The 18,715-nt window shown below is 41.0% G+C and overlaps 1 protein-coding gene across 2 annotated transcripts in view; it reads left to right on the top strand.

Moving 5' to 3' along the window:
- The window catches only part of LOC127659108 (ecto-NOX disulfide-thiol exchanger 1-like), a 159,084-nt gene extending 140,795 nt beyond the window's left edge, over window positions 1–18,289 (top strand). For both annotated transcript variants that reach the window (XM_052148761.1, XM_052148760.1), the window contains exons 11-15: window positions 1,515–1,622; window positions 4,337–4,396; window positions 11,091–11,190; window positions 13,807–13,892; window positions 17,553–18,289. In XM_052148761.1, coding sequence (XP_052004721.1) covers window positions 1,515–1,622; window positions 4,337–4,396; window positions 11,091–11,190; window positions 13,807–13,892; window positions 17,553–17,684 — 486 coding nt within the window. In that variant the 3' untranslated portion in view covers window positions 17,685–18,289. The remainder of the gene's footprint in view (window positions 1–1,514; window positions 1,623–4,336; window positions 4,397–11,090; window positions 11,191–13,806; window positions 13,893–17,552) is intronic.
- The last annotated feature ends 426 nt before the right edge of the window (window positions 18,290–18,715 follow it).

Here is an 18,715-nt window from a genome sequence, read left to right as displayed (position 1 = left end):
TAGCTAAATGTGACAATTACTGTAATAATACATTTTTGTGGCATTTGTTATAACATTAATCTATAGAAGATGCAAAATTATTGATTAAACAATTTTTTTTTATAATTGTTAATAAATGAAAAAAAATATATATTATTCGAATGGTTCTTTAAACAAATACAGTTGTTATTTTTTTATAAAGTTAAAATTGTGTTTATTACAGAAAATGACAATATTCTGAATGAATATTAGCTGGTTTTCTTGAATGATGTAAACACAACAACAACAACAACATAAAAATAAAAAAACACTATCTATGCTAAAGAGTGAAATACATTTAAATCAGTACATCTAATAGTGTCAATGTGGGCTGAGCCCCCTAAGATTGAAATCCTAGAATCACCCCTGGCGCCGACAATAGACGTGCATCTGAGATATCTTAGCACAATTACCTATTTCTCAGGAAAATAGCATATTGTGTTTTGCGGCACTTCATTAACATACAATACATGTACAGTTTGTGTGCATACACCCACAGATAGCGCAAACACTCCCACCTGCGACCACTTACACATTGCGCTGGCAAGAAAATTGCATTTAGAATTAGTGCTCACACAAAAATTTGATAAGACATAGAACCCAGTTGTTGCTTGTAGTGCTGCGCATGGTGCGGACACAAAAATACAGCCCAGTGTCTTAAATATCATCTAGAATCACACACATTCAAACACACTTGATAGATCAGTTCTGCGTAAGTGTTCAGTATGCTCAAACGTCAGCACTCCATCTGGAGTATGAACACACACACACATACACCTACATTAATTAGCTGTCATATCAGCTTAAACGAGGATTGGATTTGTCAGTGTTCTTCTTGATGCATACTTTTATGGTGCAGCACTGTAATATTAGAGGTGCTGGTCTCTCTCTCTCTCTCTCTCTCTGTATCTCTCTCATTCTAATTTTACGTCGTGCATTCGTGCAGGCTTGTATGTAAAAATCAATACTGAGGTAAGAAATTAGTGTCCTTTTTGTGGAAAGAGAAATACAGTATGACAAATGAAAATGGTTCGAGAACCTTTTCAAGACACTAACTTTAAGTCAAATTTAAGAAAAATGGCAGGATAGATTAGGACATGTGGTAGGTGCTTTAAAAGCTTCTTAGCATCTGCATCCCATTTTACTTACACATTACCATATACTGTATTTCTGAGTGAAACAGGACTTTTAAGCAGACAAAATGTAGGATAGGAATGGTTTTAAATCCATCCAACCTCAAAGGATATAAAAAGTAAATGTTGATTCCTCATGATAAGACCCAATAGCTAATACACACACATGCAATGTCTGATTGAAGTCAAACCCTCTCTTTTTTTATCCTCCACCTGTTTATTATTTTTCACAAAATGTTCTTGTATGCTTTTCAATCATGTTTATGTGTTGTTTATCTATGGGGGTAGAACACAGTTCTACACGCACCTCATTGTTGAAGCCATCTGTTTTGTGTTTGCTCAAGATACTGTTTGTCTCCACAGCAACTGCTTCGGCTGCAGGAGGAGCTGAAGGGGAAAGAGCTGGAACTGGAACAGGCCAGAGATGAGCAGCGCTTCCTGGAGGGAGAAGTCCTCAGCCTCAAGGAAAAGGTTTCATGGATTTCTTGGCAATGTTGCTGAACAATGTGAATGTTCATATGCAAAATAGTGATATTTGAGTATATACACAATAATGTCATTTTCAATTTAGACCAATACATCTTTAAAAATATGGCTTGATAATTTAATGTTAAATATTTTATCATATACATTTTATCTGTCTATAAAAAAAATAATTGAATAGAGGTATTGGCTTTGGTATCAATATCTGTGATACTGGCCTTGTCTCGGATCAGAAAAATATTGCCCATCCCTATCACGTACTGTAACTGAGTAGAAAATAGCAACAGCAACATTTATATAAAAATATATATAAAACAAAGACAAATCCTGTACATCTATCTATTTGAACCATCTTATTAAAATTAACTATCTGAATGAATGTTTCACTAAATCAGGCTTCCCAATGCTTCATATGAGGGAGGGAGAGTAAAAATTCTAGACGACCACCTCTGATTAGTTAGTTTGACTGTAAAGATACTGTAAAGATACAGTGCAATACAATTTGACAGAAAATAGTGATGGAGCATTTGGCCACCACTATTCATTGTTGCTTGTACTTAGTTAATCCCTAATACTTGTGGGGTAGTTTGAAGAGGAGCAGAAGCCTTATGTTAGTCCTTAAGAGAACTGTTCCCTTGAAATGTACTGACTTTTGGCAGTCCTTGTCTCCTCCTCATGTGTGACAGTTGGGGAAGCTCTGTAGCCTGAGGTCACTTACTGTCCTCTCTCCCCCTGTGCATGCAGTGAAAAACACATCTCAACATGGCAGCGAGAGCACACACACACACACACACACACACACATGTTGTTACAGCTATCATTATGAAGACTCTCCATAGACATAATGATTTTTATTCTGTAAAACCTAACCCTCACAAAAAACTTTCTGCATTTTTACATTTTCAATAAAACATCTTTTAGTATGTTTTTTAAGCAATTTCAATTATGTGGACACTAGAAATGTCCTCACAAACCACATTTATAGCATAATACCCTCGTAATAACCAGTTTGTAACCAAAAAAATGTCCTCGTAAACCAGATAAACCTGCCCACACACACACACACACACACACACACACACACACACACACACACACACACACACACACACACACACACACACACAAAAAGAGACACATTAACACCAACACATACAGAGACAGGGCAGATTTTTATTACAAAAAATACAAAATGTAAACTGAATATGCTTTGTTGCACAACTGCACAAGGACTACAGTTCTTTTACTGTACATACAAAAGAGTTTATAGATGAAAAGTTTCCAACACAAGACTTGTACATGCAGACAACATGTATTCCTGAACAGTTCATTTATTAGTTCTATTAGACCTTAGTCAGGCTAGACACTGTATTTAATTTGACGTGAATGAAAACAAGGCTATATGGGATGAAAGTAGAGTGTGTTTAAAAGGTTTTGCTGGTTGTCCATCATTCAGCTGACAAAACATTGAAAATAACTTCCTCTTTTTATACAATTTCCAGTGAAAAACTGGTATTATTTACTCACCCTCATGTCATTCCACACAAATATGCTGTTAATTTTTCAGTGGACCACCAAAGGAGAATTTTTTAAGCAGCTCTTTTACATACAACAACATTTTGGTACAACCCATGCAAGAACAAATGTCATTTAAGATCAAAAATGTCAAATCTGACGTGATTTTTGCATGTGAATGAGATTTAGCTGCTTTGACGTAAGGAAAGATTATCAGTGAATAACAATTAACATTTCGGTCTGTTCACACAAAGTTATTATGTGGCTTCAGAAGACATGGAATATAGCACATGAGTCCCATGGACTATCTCTATGGTGTTTTTTAAGTGTAATTTATCCATTTTGGAGCTTGACATCCCATCGTCACAATGAAATGTCAAGATGTACTAAAGAGATGTGTAAGGAGTTCTCTGTTTGCTGAAAAGCGCAACATGAAACCTTATCATTTGTGCCAGTACAGTGGTTTGCCCAAGCACAGGGAATAATGACCAGCCTTGTTTACTCCATTTCCCTAACAGCAGACATTGGTTTGCATGAATGTTATTTGACTGAGATAATAGGAATATCAATAGTCATGGTGGTCCTGTGGAGCCCACATCATATTATGTTCCCAACTGAACAACTAGCAGATGAATAAAGTGTGCATTTTTAGAATCAGAGGGGGCCTCTTTCCATATATCATAAATATGAAACCACAGTGAACTTTTAGAGACCCCCTGGGTGTAATGTATGGAAACAAATCTCAAAATGCACCATGGTAGTCTGTAACCCCATTTCTCACGAGCATCCATGAAACATTTAGTTTTTACTCTGTATACTAAGTGCCAGGTGAACTCAAGGCAAGACAGAGTTTTCCTTGAGGTAACAGTGGTTATTCAGTTGTACTAAAGTTAAAACTAGACTGCAACTACTGATTTTAAACTAACTTAAAAATAAATGTTTACTAAAATTGTTTTTTCCAAAGTTATAGTCACTTAAATCTACTGCAATTGAGCCGTGCGATACGAAACTTGATTTGGATGTGAATACATTTTTATTTTTAATAAATGCTCTGTTGATTACTCAAATTAAGTCTTAACAGTAATTACTAAAACTAAAGATAATTATTAAATCACAAACCATCGCTGAATCTAAATAAAACTTTAACATTTAAAGATAACATTATTATTTTTTTTTTTTTTTGGCAGCTTTTGAACAACATGGAGTCAGTGGATTTGACAAACCACAGCCCTGAGAGCCATGAAAAGGTAAGTCTTTCCAAGTTTTCTATTCTAGATCTCTAGTACAGCACAGTTTAGTAAACCAAGATGTTAGGGAACAGAAACACTGTTTTCCTCCGAAAATGTATTTGTGTGGATCTGGCCTGAGATACCCATAAATATGTTATTAAACACAACATATTTACTGAAAATTAGATAATATTAATAATAATTTTTTTAAATGCTACCAATAGATATTTTTCTATTATTTATACATATTACGTTCATCTAATAAATTAACTTTTATCTTAATTTTGCAGAATGCTCGAATTTACCCCAAAGTTTGATGCTTATTTTTATAAAGTGTATTTACATATATATATGTAAATACACAACCAGTCAAAAATTTTTAAACGCTTGACTGAAATGCTTCTCATGATCTTTTGATCTGAAGGCGTATGTTTAAATGATTGAAATTACTTTTGTAGACAAAAATATAATTGTGCCACCATATAAATTTATTTCTGTAAAGGGATTATGGAAAGAGGAGGCGAGAACCGTCTTGACGATATAAATAATAGTTTTAATATAAAACTGATCCAAAAGACACAAACACTCACATTTGACGGACAGCTGCCCGTAAACGCTCTCTCTGTGTCGCACCATCGTCCGCAGTCAGACTTTATCCCTCTCAGAGGCTTGATTAGCCTGATAAGGGACCGGGTGTGAATCACGACCACGTCACAATTTCATTATAAAACATGTGTAACCCTTGTTAACTAAAAAAAGCAGAACGAGATGCTGCGCTGCTAAGCGCTATGTTGAACAATCCTAGTTGTAACCGAGCTGTGAATAATGTGTGTAACACGTCAATGAACATTGACCGGAATTTATAGCCTCGGCTGATGTAATCATTAGATGCACCTTAGGCCAGGCTATAAATGGATGCGTCACCAGGTGTCGTCAGATACTTCTTTTTTGAAGAGAAGTCCTGGGACGTCCCAGTGCGGCAAAGAAGCACAGCATCTCTTTCCGCTTTTTTCAGGGAACAAGGGTTACACATGTAACCCGAGACGTTCCCTTTACAAAAAGCTTCACTATGATGCAGCGCTGCTATGCGCTATGGGGAACGCAGTACCCACGCCGCCGCACTGGTGGCTGTCCGGACCCCTACGGTTTGCAGTGTACTCACAAAAACGCGAGAGGTCTCAGACATGAGCTTGAGATGTCAAATCAAGGGCATAAGAGCCTGGAGTAGCATAAAGGAGAGGACCAGCCTGCCGCATCACAAACTTGTTTAGGCATGGGCTGAGATGTCAACTCAAGGACATAAGAGTCCGGAGTAGCAAAGCATCTAAACCATAAAATTCGATGAATGTGTGCGAAGAGAACCCTATCGCAACACAAACTTGTCATAAAAACTGATGAATGTGAGCGGAGAGGACTAGCCTGCCTCATCACAAACTTGTCCAGACATGAGCTTGAGATGTCTACTCAAGGGCATAAGAGCCCGGAGTGGCAGAACATCCAAACTATAAAAATCTAATGAATGTGTGCGGAGAGGACAACCTACCGCATCACAAACTTGCTGCAGAGGGAGACCTCTAGCCAAGGTTTTAGAGGTGGAGAGCCCTCTGGTAGAGTGCGCCCTAAAACCTACTGGCGAAGCTTGACCGTGCACCTCGTAGGCCCGGGAAATAATGAGGATGCCTCTTAGAGGGCACCCCGCTCACCAAGCCGCGGCAAACCACAGTGGCCACATAGAACCTGGCAGTGGCGAGGCAAGAGCCCGCTCTACAGAAAATCCAGAACTGAAGCAAACTGGCAGTTAGCTGGTTCTGTAATATGAACTTTAGTAGAAGGAAATGCATGCAGGTGCATTTGTGCTATGTAGGGGGGGGGACTCGGGGATAAGTAGAGGAGACATTGCGCTATCAACAGAGGCGAAGAGGTCCTCTTCTGCCCTTAAAAATCTACCCAGATCAGTTCCAAGTGGAGGGAGCCTTAGCACTTGAAATTCTCTTGATAACCTCAAGAGAAAACCCTGTGAACCTCATTTGGTACCCTTAGGGGCCAGGCATGAAAGGTTTCACAATTCGGGCCAAGGATGAGAAGGTCCTCCCTGTTCGGAATCGCCCAAGACGAGCCGTTGAGGAGAGGTATTATCTCCAAGAAACATATCCTGTTCGGCCAGCGCAGCGCCATTAATAGGAGGCAAGACCCTTGCTGGTGAACATTGCCAAGACTCCCACGAGCAGAGAAACCGTGGAAAGAAATGCATACAGATGCAAACTGGTTCATGTATGTGTCTTAACGTCCAGACCCAAGGGGGCTGGGTGATTTCAGGGAGAAGTAGAGGAGACATTACGCTATTCATAGAGGCGAAGAGGTCCTCTTCTGCCCTAAGATCTCACTCAAACTTGTTCCAAGTGGAAAAAGCCCGGCATTTAAAAAGGTCTCGATAACCTCAGAAGAAAGCCCTGTGTTCCTCAGTTGGTACCCTTAGGGGCCAAACATGAAAGATTCCACAATTCGGGGCAGGGATGAAATATTGCCCTGTGCCTGAGATAGAAGATCCTTCCTGTTTGGAATTGCCCAAGGCGAGCCGTTGAGGGAAGAAATTAGCTCCGAGAACCAAGCCCTGTTCGGCCAGTGCGGTGTTATCAGTAAGAGGCAAAAACCCTTGCTGGCGAACCCTGGGCAACTACTACCTTAGGGTGGAGTTCTTAACTCCCCCGTTGGTATTTTCTGTCTGGACACTAAATCTGTTCCCACATACGGGCATCCAGGGATATAACTAACCTGAGTGACAGGAGCTTGTCCTGGGCCCTAAGGAGAATCAGACGCGTCAGAAATACAGCTGACAAGAACGTGGGTCGCCTTTATGATTTATGTAAGAGGCTACCGCTGTATTGTCCACCCGCACCAAGACATGGCAGCCTCAGGAGGAGGTATTTCAGGGCCATAAATACAGCCGTCAACCCGAGACAGTGACTGTGACAACCGAGCTAACGACCCTCCTATCCCCTTAAGCTGGACGACCACTTAAGGCTGCTACCCGCCCGTCAGGGATGCATCTGTTGTTAGGAGCCTGCGACAACAAGATGCACCAAGAGTGGGACCCAAGGCAGAAAACCGGGGTCTGAACCACATAGAAAGGGAATCACTGGGAGGAGGAGCACGACTCGCCATGCTGTGCTTTTGAGCCTCCCTTCAGACAGGACCGAGGCAGGTCTGAGGCTTGCTCGTCAAGCGCAGAACCCACACTCAGGTCATCAAGGAGGTCAGCCTGGTATGCCTGTAAAACAGCATAGTGTGCAGAGCAGCCCGCAAGAGTCTCTCCGACCGGCGGCATCACTGAATACCTCCGTGCCTCAGCACCAACGATAGTCGAATATAATGACGTCGATGGTATGTGAACATGGGAAGAAAATTATTAATTTTTTAACATTTTTTTTTTTAGGGGTTCCTCCATGAGCGAGAAAGATTTTCATGGAGGTTATCAAAGAAGGGAAGGGACTCATGAGGTGTTCCCTTTCTTAGACTGGAAGATAAAATCTATCCCCTAATTTGGAGGGTTTGGGGGTCTCTTTTTCACGTGGCCAGTCCAAATGGAGTCTGGCAACCGCACAAATAACAACATCGAGCAATTCCTCCGTAGATTTTTTATCGCGGACTGAAAGCTCGGAGGCGGGAAGAGAATCGCGATCCTCCTCATGATCCGAAGAAGCGTCGGAATGCGCTTCGAGATCATTTGAAGGACCAGCTGGGTTTGGGGAGAGAGTGAGAGAAAAGGGGTAAACCCGTCTCTTGCTCCTCACCCAAATCCATGCGAGAGCCCCACAACCTGACAATGCTGACTCCCGGAAGCGAGCGAGGCGAGCGCGAAGCACTTTGCCAGAAAGCAAATCGCAGAGCTCGCACCCGCCCTGCTGCAACGCGAGAGCAGCGTGCTCTTCCCCCAAACAAACAGAGCAAAAACTGATGTGTGTCCTCTTCAGCTATGGAGCGAGAACAGGGGAACACGCATCGTTTGCGGCTTTCAGTCATTCTCTCTCTTTTTTTTTTTTATATATATATGATATTTTCTAAACAGAAGAGAAAAGAGAAAAGGTTCACTGCACACTGCCTAACAAATTATAACTCCTAACAGAGGAAAGAAAGTTTTGACAGAGTTTGTGAAACACACAGCCACAGAATCGCTCTGAAAAAAAGAGGATCTGACGACACCTGGTGACGCATCCATTTATAGCTTGGCCTCAGGTGCATCTAATGATTACATCAGCCGAGGCTATAAATTCCGGTCAATGTTCATTGACATGTTACACACATTATTCACAGCTCGGTCACAACTAGGATTGTTCCCCATAGCGCATAGCAGCGCAGCATCATAGTGAAGCTTTTTGTAAAGGGAACTGCAATTTAACACAAAACATTTTTTTTTTTTTTAATTGATGATTTGGACCAAATAATAAAGAAAAGCAGCCAATAAGTGCCCAACATAGATGGGAACTCCTTCAATACTGTTTAAAAAGCATCCCAGGATTATACCTCAATAAGTTGGTTGAGAAAATGTCAAGAGTACATGTCTGCAAATTCTAGACAAAGGGTGACTACTTTGAAGATGCTAAAATATAACACAGTTTTGATTTATTTTGGATTTTGTTTAATCACTACATAATTCCTATAGTGCTGTATGGCAAATTCCAATTCCAATTGAACATCCTGTTGGATTGTGGCTAATCCAATTAAAATTCCTTCTATGCTGAATTTTGCAAACCATAAGACCCACCCACCACATCTCTCTGGACCAGAGAATAGCATGGAAGTGTTCTATAATCCCCCTGGAGTGGTGAAATGCACTTTCCACATGCAAATGCAGCAACACATTTTCTCTGAGGATCTGCATGTGAAGTTTTTTACTATCACTGAACTGGAATTCTGCATAGGTCATATATGGCTTTAGACCCATAGCTATATGCACTACTGCGTCCATTTGAGGTTGTCTACAAGGGTATCTGAAAATGTACAAAGAGTAAGCAAGGACATTTGCAATGAAGCATGCTTTGATTCAGCCTCTATGCGACTTATGGGCTGCCATCTTGAGCAGTGACTTAGATGGAGAGGCTGTTAAATGTCAATAGGCATTGATTCCTCTGAACACACCAGACAGTGATGCATTTTGAGCAAAGTTTAGCAGCATGACCTACACAAAGATCAGTTTGCATGATCTCATCACTCATTTATCTTCATTGCGAAGTTTACAGTGCATGGCACTTTCTATTTGTTTTTGTTATTATCTATTAGATATGTTATATAGACTATTATCTAACATAAAATGAACATAGATTGAAAAGCTAGCTCAGCCCTTGTAAATCCTTGTGTATTCAAAAATATTGTTAATGCATATATGCTGATGGTCTAAGTTATGGTCTAGTCTAGTTTTCTGTTTTGGTTTCTTGTTTTGTTTTGTATTCTTGTTGTTGTACTTTAAAATTATTGGTCACTTTGTGTATATTAAACTGCTCTAAAGGTGCGTACACACTGCCAGCGACATCGCGACCGTTGGCGCTAGATGTGGGCGTGTCCAGCGGCGCGACAAAGTTGAGAAAAGTTCAACTTTGGAGCGACTAACGGAAGCAACAGCCAATAGGAGAGACGACGGGAGAGCTCACGTGATCCTCTCTCTCTCTCTCTCTCAGCTCCTGCAGTATTGGAAAGGTGGATGAAAGGCTAATTCTTGCTGTTAGAAATTTCCCAGTGCTCTATGATATGTCTCTTCCCACGTACAAGGACATTTTTAAGAAAAATACTGCGTGGAAAAGTGTATCTGAGATCGCGGGGATTTTATGGACCCAGACAGACCGGCATTTGCATTTTCGCCGGAGATAAACAGCCGCTATGGCAAACAGCACGCCTTGTTTCTCATTCATCTTTGATATATAGCATTTTATGTACTGATTCCATTTCTATTTAGTCTTTTCCCTCCAAAATGTTTGTTTTTATTGGCAAGAAAAGAGATTCGCTGTCAACAGCAATGGAATGGCATCCGTGAATGTCATTTATAAACGTTACTAGGCAACCAGTAGTGGGAACACCCACTAGCTACTTCACCGCCAGCCACTGGCGACTTGCAGCAACAAAGTCGCTGGCAGTGTGTACACACCTTAATGGTCACACCATTGTCTTCGTCAACTACTACTGCCTGCCTCTGGTTACAGATTACTTTGCCAGCAAAAATTATCCCAGCAGTAAAACTGATGCGTTTGTGTCAGGGGAACCAACCCACTGAGGATTTTGTGGAGAAGTTATATGAACTACGCTTCCAGGTGGAGTTCCAGGACATCTCCCTTGAAGCTGTTTTATCATGTGGGATTAAATGAGCCTGACTATTCCAGGGAGAATAGATTGGTCTCTCCAAGATTACATCGACTTTGCCCTGCTATGTTTTTGTACCCTTTATATTACACTACACTTGGGTTGACACCATCTTCGTCAGCTAGTACTGCCTGCCTCCATGTTAATTTGTATGCCCAAATTTTGGTGACTGTTGCAAAAAGTGTAAACCTCATAGAAAATAAAATATATTATAAAACATATCATATTTCACTTGACCTCCTAAATTGGACTGTCATTTTTCTGAATTATTATATTTTTTCCTCCAAGAGTTCCAGGCCCTATTTTGTTCTATATAAGTGCTGCATCCTGATGTTGTGTTTTCTGTTTTTATGCATGTGGACAGGGAGTCAATGGCACCTCAGCACTCTACCTCCATCGAGAGAAGAATAACGAGGCGGTCATTCGGGGGCCTTTGAGATCAGAGAAAGAGGCTCTCTTGCTCGGTAATTATTCAAACTCTACTCGATCTATAAAACATTTTGAGCTGTGTGCTGAGGGGTTTGAATAGCAGATGGGCTTGGAGGATTGAGTTCTTGCTTTAAAGCACAGGAGGGCAACTATGTGCAGGATCAGCCAAGCAGTCGAATACAAAGCTGTCCAGTCCGTGTTTGAACAGGTACAATAACAATGGAAAAGGTGAACACTGCTACAGCTCTGCAGTGGGGAGGAAGTCAACACCTCGGCCTCTCTGTCATGTTTTTGGATGATGATCTTTAGGAAAGGACTCGGGGGAGCTGTTCTCTTTGACGGGCGCTTCATTGGCTCAAACCCAGAGAAGATCATACAGCCTTCACTCTAATGGCTGCACAACACTGATGTTTACAGAGAGAGCACACACTGTTGTGTTATAGGTTTACATACCTGTGCAGAAACTATAAGATGTTTAGCCTTAAAGAAATGAGACAATTGTATTTATTATAATTTTTTTATAAAAATGGACCGACGTACTTTGAGGCCAATCAGGGGCGGACTGGCCCTGTTTAGTTTTTGGCCAGTTGCCATGCAAAATCTCAGGCCGATTTCTCTACCCAGTCCAGTCCTGTTCACCTCTATTCAAAAATTATTGTACATTTCCATGCAAATTACTGAACCAAATATTTATTTAATTACAAAAAGGAACTAGAAATATTACGGAGAGGGCACAGATACGTTTGTGACTTCTGTTGATTGATGACTCATGTGAATCGGTAAATACATTTTTTGAACCAGTTCACTGAAATGAACAAACTGCTATGACAAACCATCTGAAGGAACGATTCACTGAAATGAAATGAGTCATTAGACCTCTCAGTGCAACTTGAGAAAAAGAATGCATTCTTGTACTGTATGTGTTTACTTGCGCTGTTGTCAGTCTGACACTGATATAAGAGTGTTTTGTTACTCTCCACTGCTACTTGTTGGGGGAAGAAGTAGCTCATTACTGGGAATGCTTCATTATTTTGAAAACAGCTGAGCTACTCTCATTCTACTGAAATGTTAGTTGCAATGATACATTTAGTGAGTTATTCCCCAACACTACATTGGTGCACTACGACACATCGGACAAACTCAGAGGCTCTCAACCAGAACAGCAGAAAAGCCAAACTCATTTGAGCAGAACGAAGTGAATGGACAGTCTGTAGAACACATTAAGTCTCCAGACTCTCCTCTCAGCTCCCTGTAGTAGACTGTTTTATCTGAAGAGGAAGTATAATTTAGTTTTATATTAGCTTGCCTTTTAACATCATTTCTTGTAAGCTTCCAGTTATTTGTTTATGTTTGTCTTTTATTTTTTTACTATTTGATTATTTGAAAACTGAGATTTGTTTATCTCGGTAAGAGTGATCCACTAAAGCATAACCGAGGTAAGAATTAGCAAATTTACCTGAGAAGCAAAATTGTGAAAAGACTTGTTTACAAGGAACATATATATTAAGTTTAAACACAAAAATCAAGTTTTTATCTTGTTTTAGACGAACCTCACAAAATTGTTTGATCTATGCTTAAAAGTAAGAAAAATACACTTAATTTCTCTGAAATCAATTCTTATAGTGCACAATTTTGCCTCTTACTCAAAAGTGTTTAGATATTTTATCTGGAAAGCAAGCCTAAACACTGATTAAGAAAATATTTTTGCAGTGAAGTCCCAGCTATTTTGCATTACATTTTGGAATCAGAATGGACATCTTGAAAATTCCTTTTCCCTCACCAAGTGTGGCTTTGAGAAAGTAGGTCTTGCAGAGGGAATTGAATTAGGCTTTTTCATAATTGGCATTGTTACGGCCTATAAATCAAGAAAATATATATATTGGCTCAGAACCTTCAGGCAAGGCACTATATTTTCTGTCTCTGCATCAGTGCTTTACGTTTGCAGGACCTCTCCAGGGGTAATCGGCTTAAGAGGGGGAGGGATGCTGCTTCTGCTCCAAGTGACATACAGTACTGTGCAAAAGTCTTAAGATGACTAAGATCACATAAGATGCTTCACAAAAACATTTGTCTTAAGATGGTCATTTATATTTCCAGCATTAGTGTCAAAAGGAAATATACATTTTAGACTCCCAAACATTTATTTTGCAAATAGAATAAAAGAACAGGGAGCCTTGAAACAGATAGCATGGTCCCCCACAGATCCCCCCACTGAATATTGATACAGTCTGGGATTACATAAAGAGACAGAAGCAATTGAGACAGCCTAAAGAGATCTGTAGCAAATTATCCAAGAAGCTTGGAACATCTTATCTGCCAACAACCAAGAAAAACTGTGTCCAGGTGTAGCTAGGAGAATTGGTGCTGTTTTGAAGGCAAAGGTGGTCACACCAAATATTGATTGAGCTTTTTTATGTTTACTGGACATTGTATGATGTTAATTGATAAATAAAAACTTTGTATGACATTATTGTAAGATAAGTATTTGGCAAACTATGTAAGACATCCTCACTATGCAACATTTTCCCCTAGTGCCTAAAACTTTTGAGCAGTACTGTATTTATGACTGTGCAGGCTACAATTCAGTGGCAAATGTGGGCACATACTGTATGTTTAGTCAAAAGCCTGTTCTATTGTCTGTCTCTACACAGGAATTATATCCACCTTCCTCCATGTGCATCCATTTGGAGCCAACATTGAATATCTGTGGTCCTACATCCAGAGACTTGATACAAAGGTGATTGTTTGTGTTAATTAATGAATTGAGATGTTATGGAAATTTGCATTCAGAATGAACAAAACCTTGGACAATTGTCATATGTTTTTTCTTGCACAATTAAAATGTAGAAGAACCTCTCATAAGCTGGGTTTCCATAAACATATTTCGCATTTTTAATGCCCATTTCTGAAAGTTTAACCAAAGAATATGAAACATTACGTGTTTCCATGCGTGTTTCCACAAATTGTAAATGTTATATCTTTATCTTGAGGGATCCCGCCTTTTTGTCATGGAGCAGCTTAATGAACTCTTTGCTTCAGGGAGAGTTGTATTTGCTGTAATAAAGCAATTGTACATTATTATATGAAATGCTGTATACCGCTAAGTTTAAGGTTAAGTGGACGGAAACGCAGCTTTTGACTCTTGTGGACACCATTGGGGGGTAGTGTGGAACAAAACTACAACATATTGAAAATATGAATTGTATGCGTTATTTACACAACGCTGCCAAAAATATTGATGTTTGTAGCTTATATTTAATGTTTCAATGATTTAAAGTCATCTATATGCTAGTGTGCTCTTAAGTTGACACAATTATCCTTTTCAATTTATAGTGTTTCTATTCTAGTAAAAAATTATTGTTTACTTGTATGCATGGGAACATTTTTATTTTTATCCAATAAAATGCTATCTAAAATAAATAGGTTGCCTCCCTTGAAATTAAGTGTCTTGAATTAATTAACTTTGGAAATATCTTGTTTGCTGTCACATGATTTGAGTTGTCAAGTTTGATTTTGCTGCACAGCAACGTAAACAGATGGTCATCCTTCCTGTTTTAATAGAAAACGTCTCGGGTTACGTAGTGTAACCCTTGTCTGCTTTTTTCAGGGAACAAGGGTTACACTATGTAACCCGAGACGTTCCCTTTACAAAAAGCTTCACTATGATGCTGTGCTGAGAAAAGCGCTTTGGGAACGAAAATACCCACGCCGCCGCACTGGGGCTGTCCGGACCCCACAGTTATGAAGTGTGCTCACAAGAATGCGAGAGGTCTCAGACATGAGCTTGAGATGTCGACTCAAGGACATAAGAGCCTGGAGTAGCATGAACATCCAAACTATAACATTTTATGAATGTGTGCGGAAAGGACCAGCCTGCCGCATCACAAACTTGCTGCAGAGGGACCCCTCTAGCCAAGGCTTTAGAGGAGGCTACCCCTCTGGTGGAGTGAGCCCTGATACCTACTGGTGAAGCTTGACCGCGTGCCACATAGGCCAGGGCAATAACATCCCTCATACCGCTGTATTGCCCACCCGCACCAAGACATGGCAGCCTCTGGAGGAAGTATTTCAGGGCCAGAAATACAGCCATCAACTCGAGACAGTTACTGTGACAACCGAGCTGACGACAATCCCATTCCCCTTGAGCTGGACGACCGCTTAAGACTGCTACCCAGCCCGTCAGGGAGGCGTCTGTTGTTAGCAACCTGCGACGACGAGACGCACCTAGAGTGAGACCCAAGGTAAGAAACCGGGGTCTGAACCACATAGAAAGGAAACGAAGCCTGTGGCGCATAACCCTTATTTTCCTTAGGGGACCGGCCCTTGGATGAAACCCCCTCACTTTTAGTCACAGCTGGAACGGTCTCATGTGCAGAAGGCCCAAAGGGATCACCGCGGATGCAGATGCCATGAGACCTAGTATTCATTGATACTGACAAGCAGTGCAACCTTTACCTAGCCTGACCTTGCTCAGGGTGTTCTGAATGGACACGATTCGAGCGGGAGACAATTGTGCCTGCATCGTGATCAAATTCCATATAACCCCCAGATAAGTGATTCCCCAGGCGGGAGAGAGAACACTCTCTGACGTTAAGTCTCAGACCCGGAGAAACCAGATGAGCTAAGACGATATCCCTGTGCTGAACTGCCAGTTCTTGGAACTGTGCTAGGATCAGCCAGTCGTCTATGTAATTCAGAATGCGGATGCCCCGGAGTCGCAAAGAAGCCAGTGCTGCATCCCTGCATTTGATGAATGTGAGGGTTAATAGGACTAGGCCGAATGGAAGAACCCGATACTGAAAGGCTTCGGCCCTGAAAGCGAACCTCAGGAACTTCCTGTGCTGTGGCGGAATTTCTATATGAGGATATGCATCCATGAGTTCGATGGTGACCAGCCAAACGTGATATTGGGCTTGTGACACGATCTTCTTGATAGTTAGCATCTTGGACTTGAACACCCTGACTGGGCAGTTCAAGCCTTGAAGATCTAATGTCGGACGCAACCCCTCACCTCGCTGTAATAACCTGACTCTTTCTCTGGAAGGGGAACATGTTCTATGGGGGGTCTCTTGTTCGCATGGCCAGTCTAGCTGTAGTCTGGCCACAGCCCGAGTAACCACCTCGAGTAATTTGCGTGGAATGTACATAGGTTCAGCGCCCCCCTCGTGAAACGAAGAGGCACCGAGGCGCGCTTCAGGCTTACGAGAAGGATCAGCTGGATCTGGGGAGAGAGCGAGTGATAGGGAAAGACCCGTCTCTCGCTCCTCAGCCAGATATATGCGAGAGCCCCACGATGAAAGAGTGAGCGCTGACTCCCGGAAGTAAGCGAGGCGAGCGTGCAGCATTTCGCCGAAAGCAGATCGCAATGCTCGCACCCGCCACGCTCCAACACGAGAGCAGCATGCTCTTCCACCACGCAAAACTGATGCGTGTCCCTCTCGGCAATCGTTTGCTCTGATTCTCAGTCATTCTCTCTCTATTTATATATATATATATATATATATATATATATATATATATATATATATACTGTATATTTATAGAAAGCAGAGAAAGGAGAAAAGATTCACTGCGCACTTCCTAACCAAATTCTAACTCCTAGAGGAGGAAAGAAAGTTTGTGACAGGCTTAGACACACACACACAGAATGGGCTCTGAAATGTTATTATCTGACGACACGCTGGTGACACCAATGAGCTCACCAGCGAGGCTATAAATTCCGGTCAATGTTCATTGACGTGTTACACACATATTCACAGCTGGTCACAATGTAGGATTGTTCCCAAAGTGCTTTTCTCAGCGCAGAATCCTAGTGAAGCTTTTTGTAAAGGGAACACATCAGCATAGGATAGGAAAACTTTCTTGTCAAGCCATTTCATGGGGTCTTTAATATCAGATTTGTAAGATACAGTTTGAAGAAATGTTTAAGAGACAATAATTTCAACATTCACATTTTCCCCTTATCTCCTCCTAATCTAAGCATTCATCTACTTGACATAAGAGTAGAGGAAACAAGCAGTTTTCACCTCAAGCGTTTCGTCGCTTAAATATGGGATGTCCCGCCTTTAACCCAGCACAGTTGGCAACTTTCATTAGTTGTGTACAATATGCACCAATACAACAAATAATTTGAAATTGTGTCTTTAATGTGCATACGGCGATGACCTTCTGTCTAGTAGTGTGCAATTGTCCCACCCTGCTGAAAAAGACTGGTTAACTGGTCTTACCTGGCTTGTCACTTGTCTGCTGGTCAGGCTAGGAGACCAGCCAGACCAGCTTAGCCAGGGTAAGAGAACTGCTAAATCAGCTTAAACCAGCTAAGACCAGCAAACCAGCAAAGGCTAGTTTGGGATGGTTATCTTTCAGATGGTAAGCTTGTCCGTGTTCCTTCCTTCAGATTTCCGCTAGTGAACTAGAGAGACTAATGGTTCGGCTGCCCAACATGTTCAAGCAAGAGTTCAGCGGCGTTGGTGCAACATTGGAGAAACGCTGGAAATTCTGTGGTTTTCAGGCTCTCAAACTGGCGTGACTCACAGAGCCACATCCACTGACACCGAAAACCTCTAGAGGACAGATCCAGAGTCAGTAAGATGAGCTTGAGTCTCATAGACACAAAGAACCAGGTCTACACCCTGCACTGCTCTCAGATCAAATGCTCTGTCAGTCTTAATTACAGACTCTGACGATGGCACAGGAGAGATAGTCTACACGCAATGCAGCATCAGATGTATTTACTTGAAAAAGCTCTTTCCAGACATTTGTGCTGATTGCATAACTTGTCTGTCAGCAGTGTCCCTGAGGACTGGGGAGATATCCAGGAATACAAGTGCTACTCAGTTAAAATATCAGAATGTTGAATATGGCTCACAGATATGTGGTAGTGGCCCCTTTGTGCCCTCCAAACCCAATTTGTGTGAAGATGAGTTCTGTTCTGAATTTTTTTTTTAATACATGGCCAAAGTGCTGAGCTGATTGACAACAGTTGCACAGCTGATGCTCTTAGGACATTTGGCTGTGAATCAGGCCGTCCATGTTGTGTAGATGATGTATGTAATGTGCTTTGTGTCTTGATGCACAATTAACAATCTGCGTATGTAAATTATGATTTTCTAAAAAATCAATTAAAGACTTTTTATCCAAAATCTAATGTTGTTATATTTTGAGTAATCAGTGTCTTTCCAAGCTAGAGTTCCACATTCAGAATTAAATTAAGAATGCCTTTTTATATTCCAATTCAATTTTGAATTGAGAAAACAGTGCAGAACTGGAATTAGAATTTAAGGAAGTAGAAATTACAAAGATTTGATGAAATTCAAAGATTTTTGTCAGTGTGTATTACCCTGAACATTTATCAAACACAAAACAAATCCAAAACCATTCGAAGATATTAATAATCAATGTTTGAAATGACACCCATAGAACATGTTAACACATAAGTGACAGTTAATAACTGGGCCCAACACAGTAGCGTTACACTCGTGTTTCGAGATTCAAATCAGCTTCTCCGATTCACGCAGCCAAGTCTGTTTAGAGTAGCGCTTCACACAAACTCTCACACAA

Source organism: Xyrauchen texanus, chromosome 18 (assembly GCF_025860055.1).
Source record: "Xyrauchen texanus isolate HMW12.3.18 chromosome 18, RBS_HiC_50CHRs, whole genome shotgun sequence".
Taxonomy (NCBI): Eukaryota; Metazoa; Chordata; class Actinopteri; order Cypriniformes; family Catostomidae; genus Xyrauchen; species Xyrauchen texanus.
This window is presented reverse-complemented; position numbering and strand designations above follow the sequence as displayed.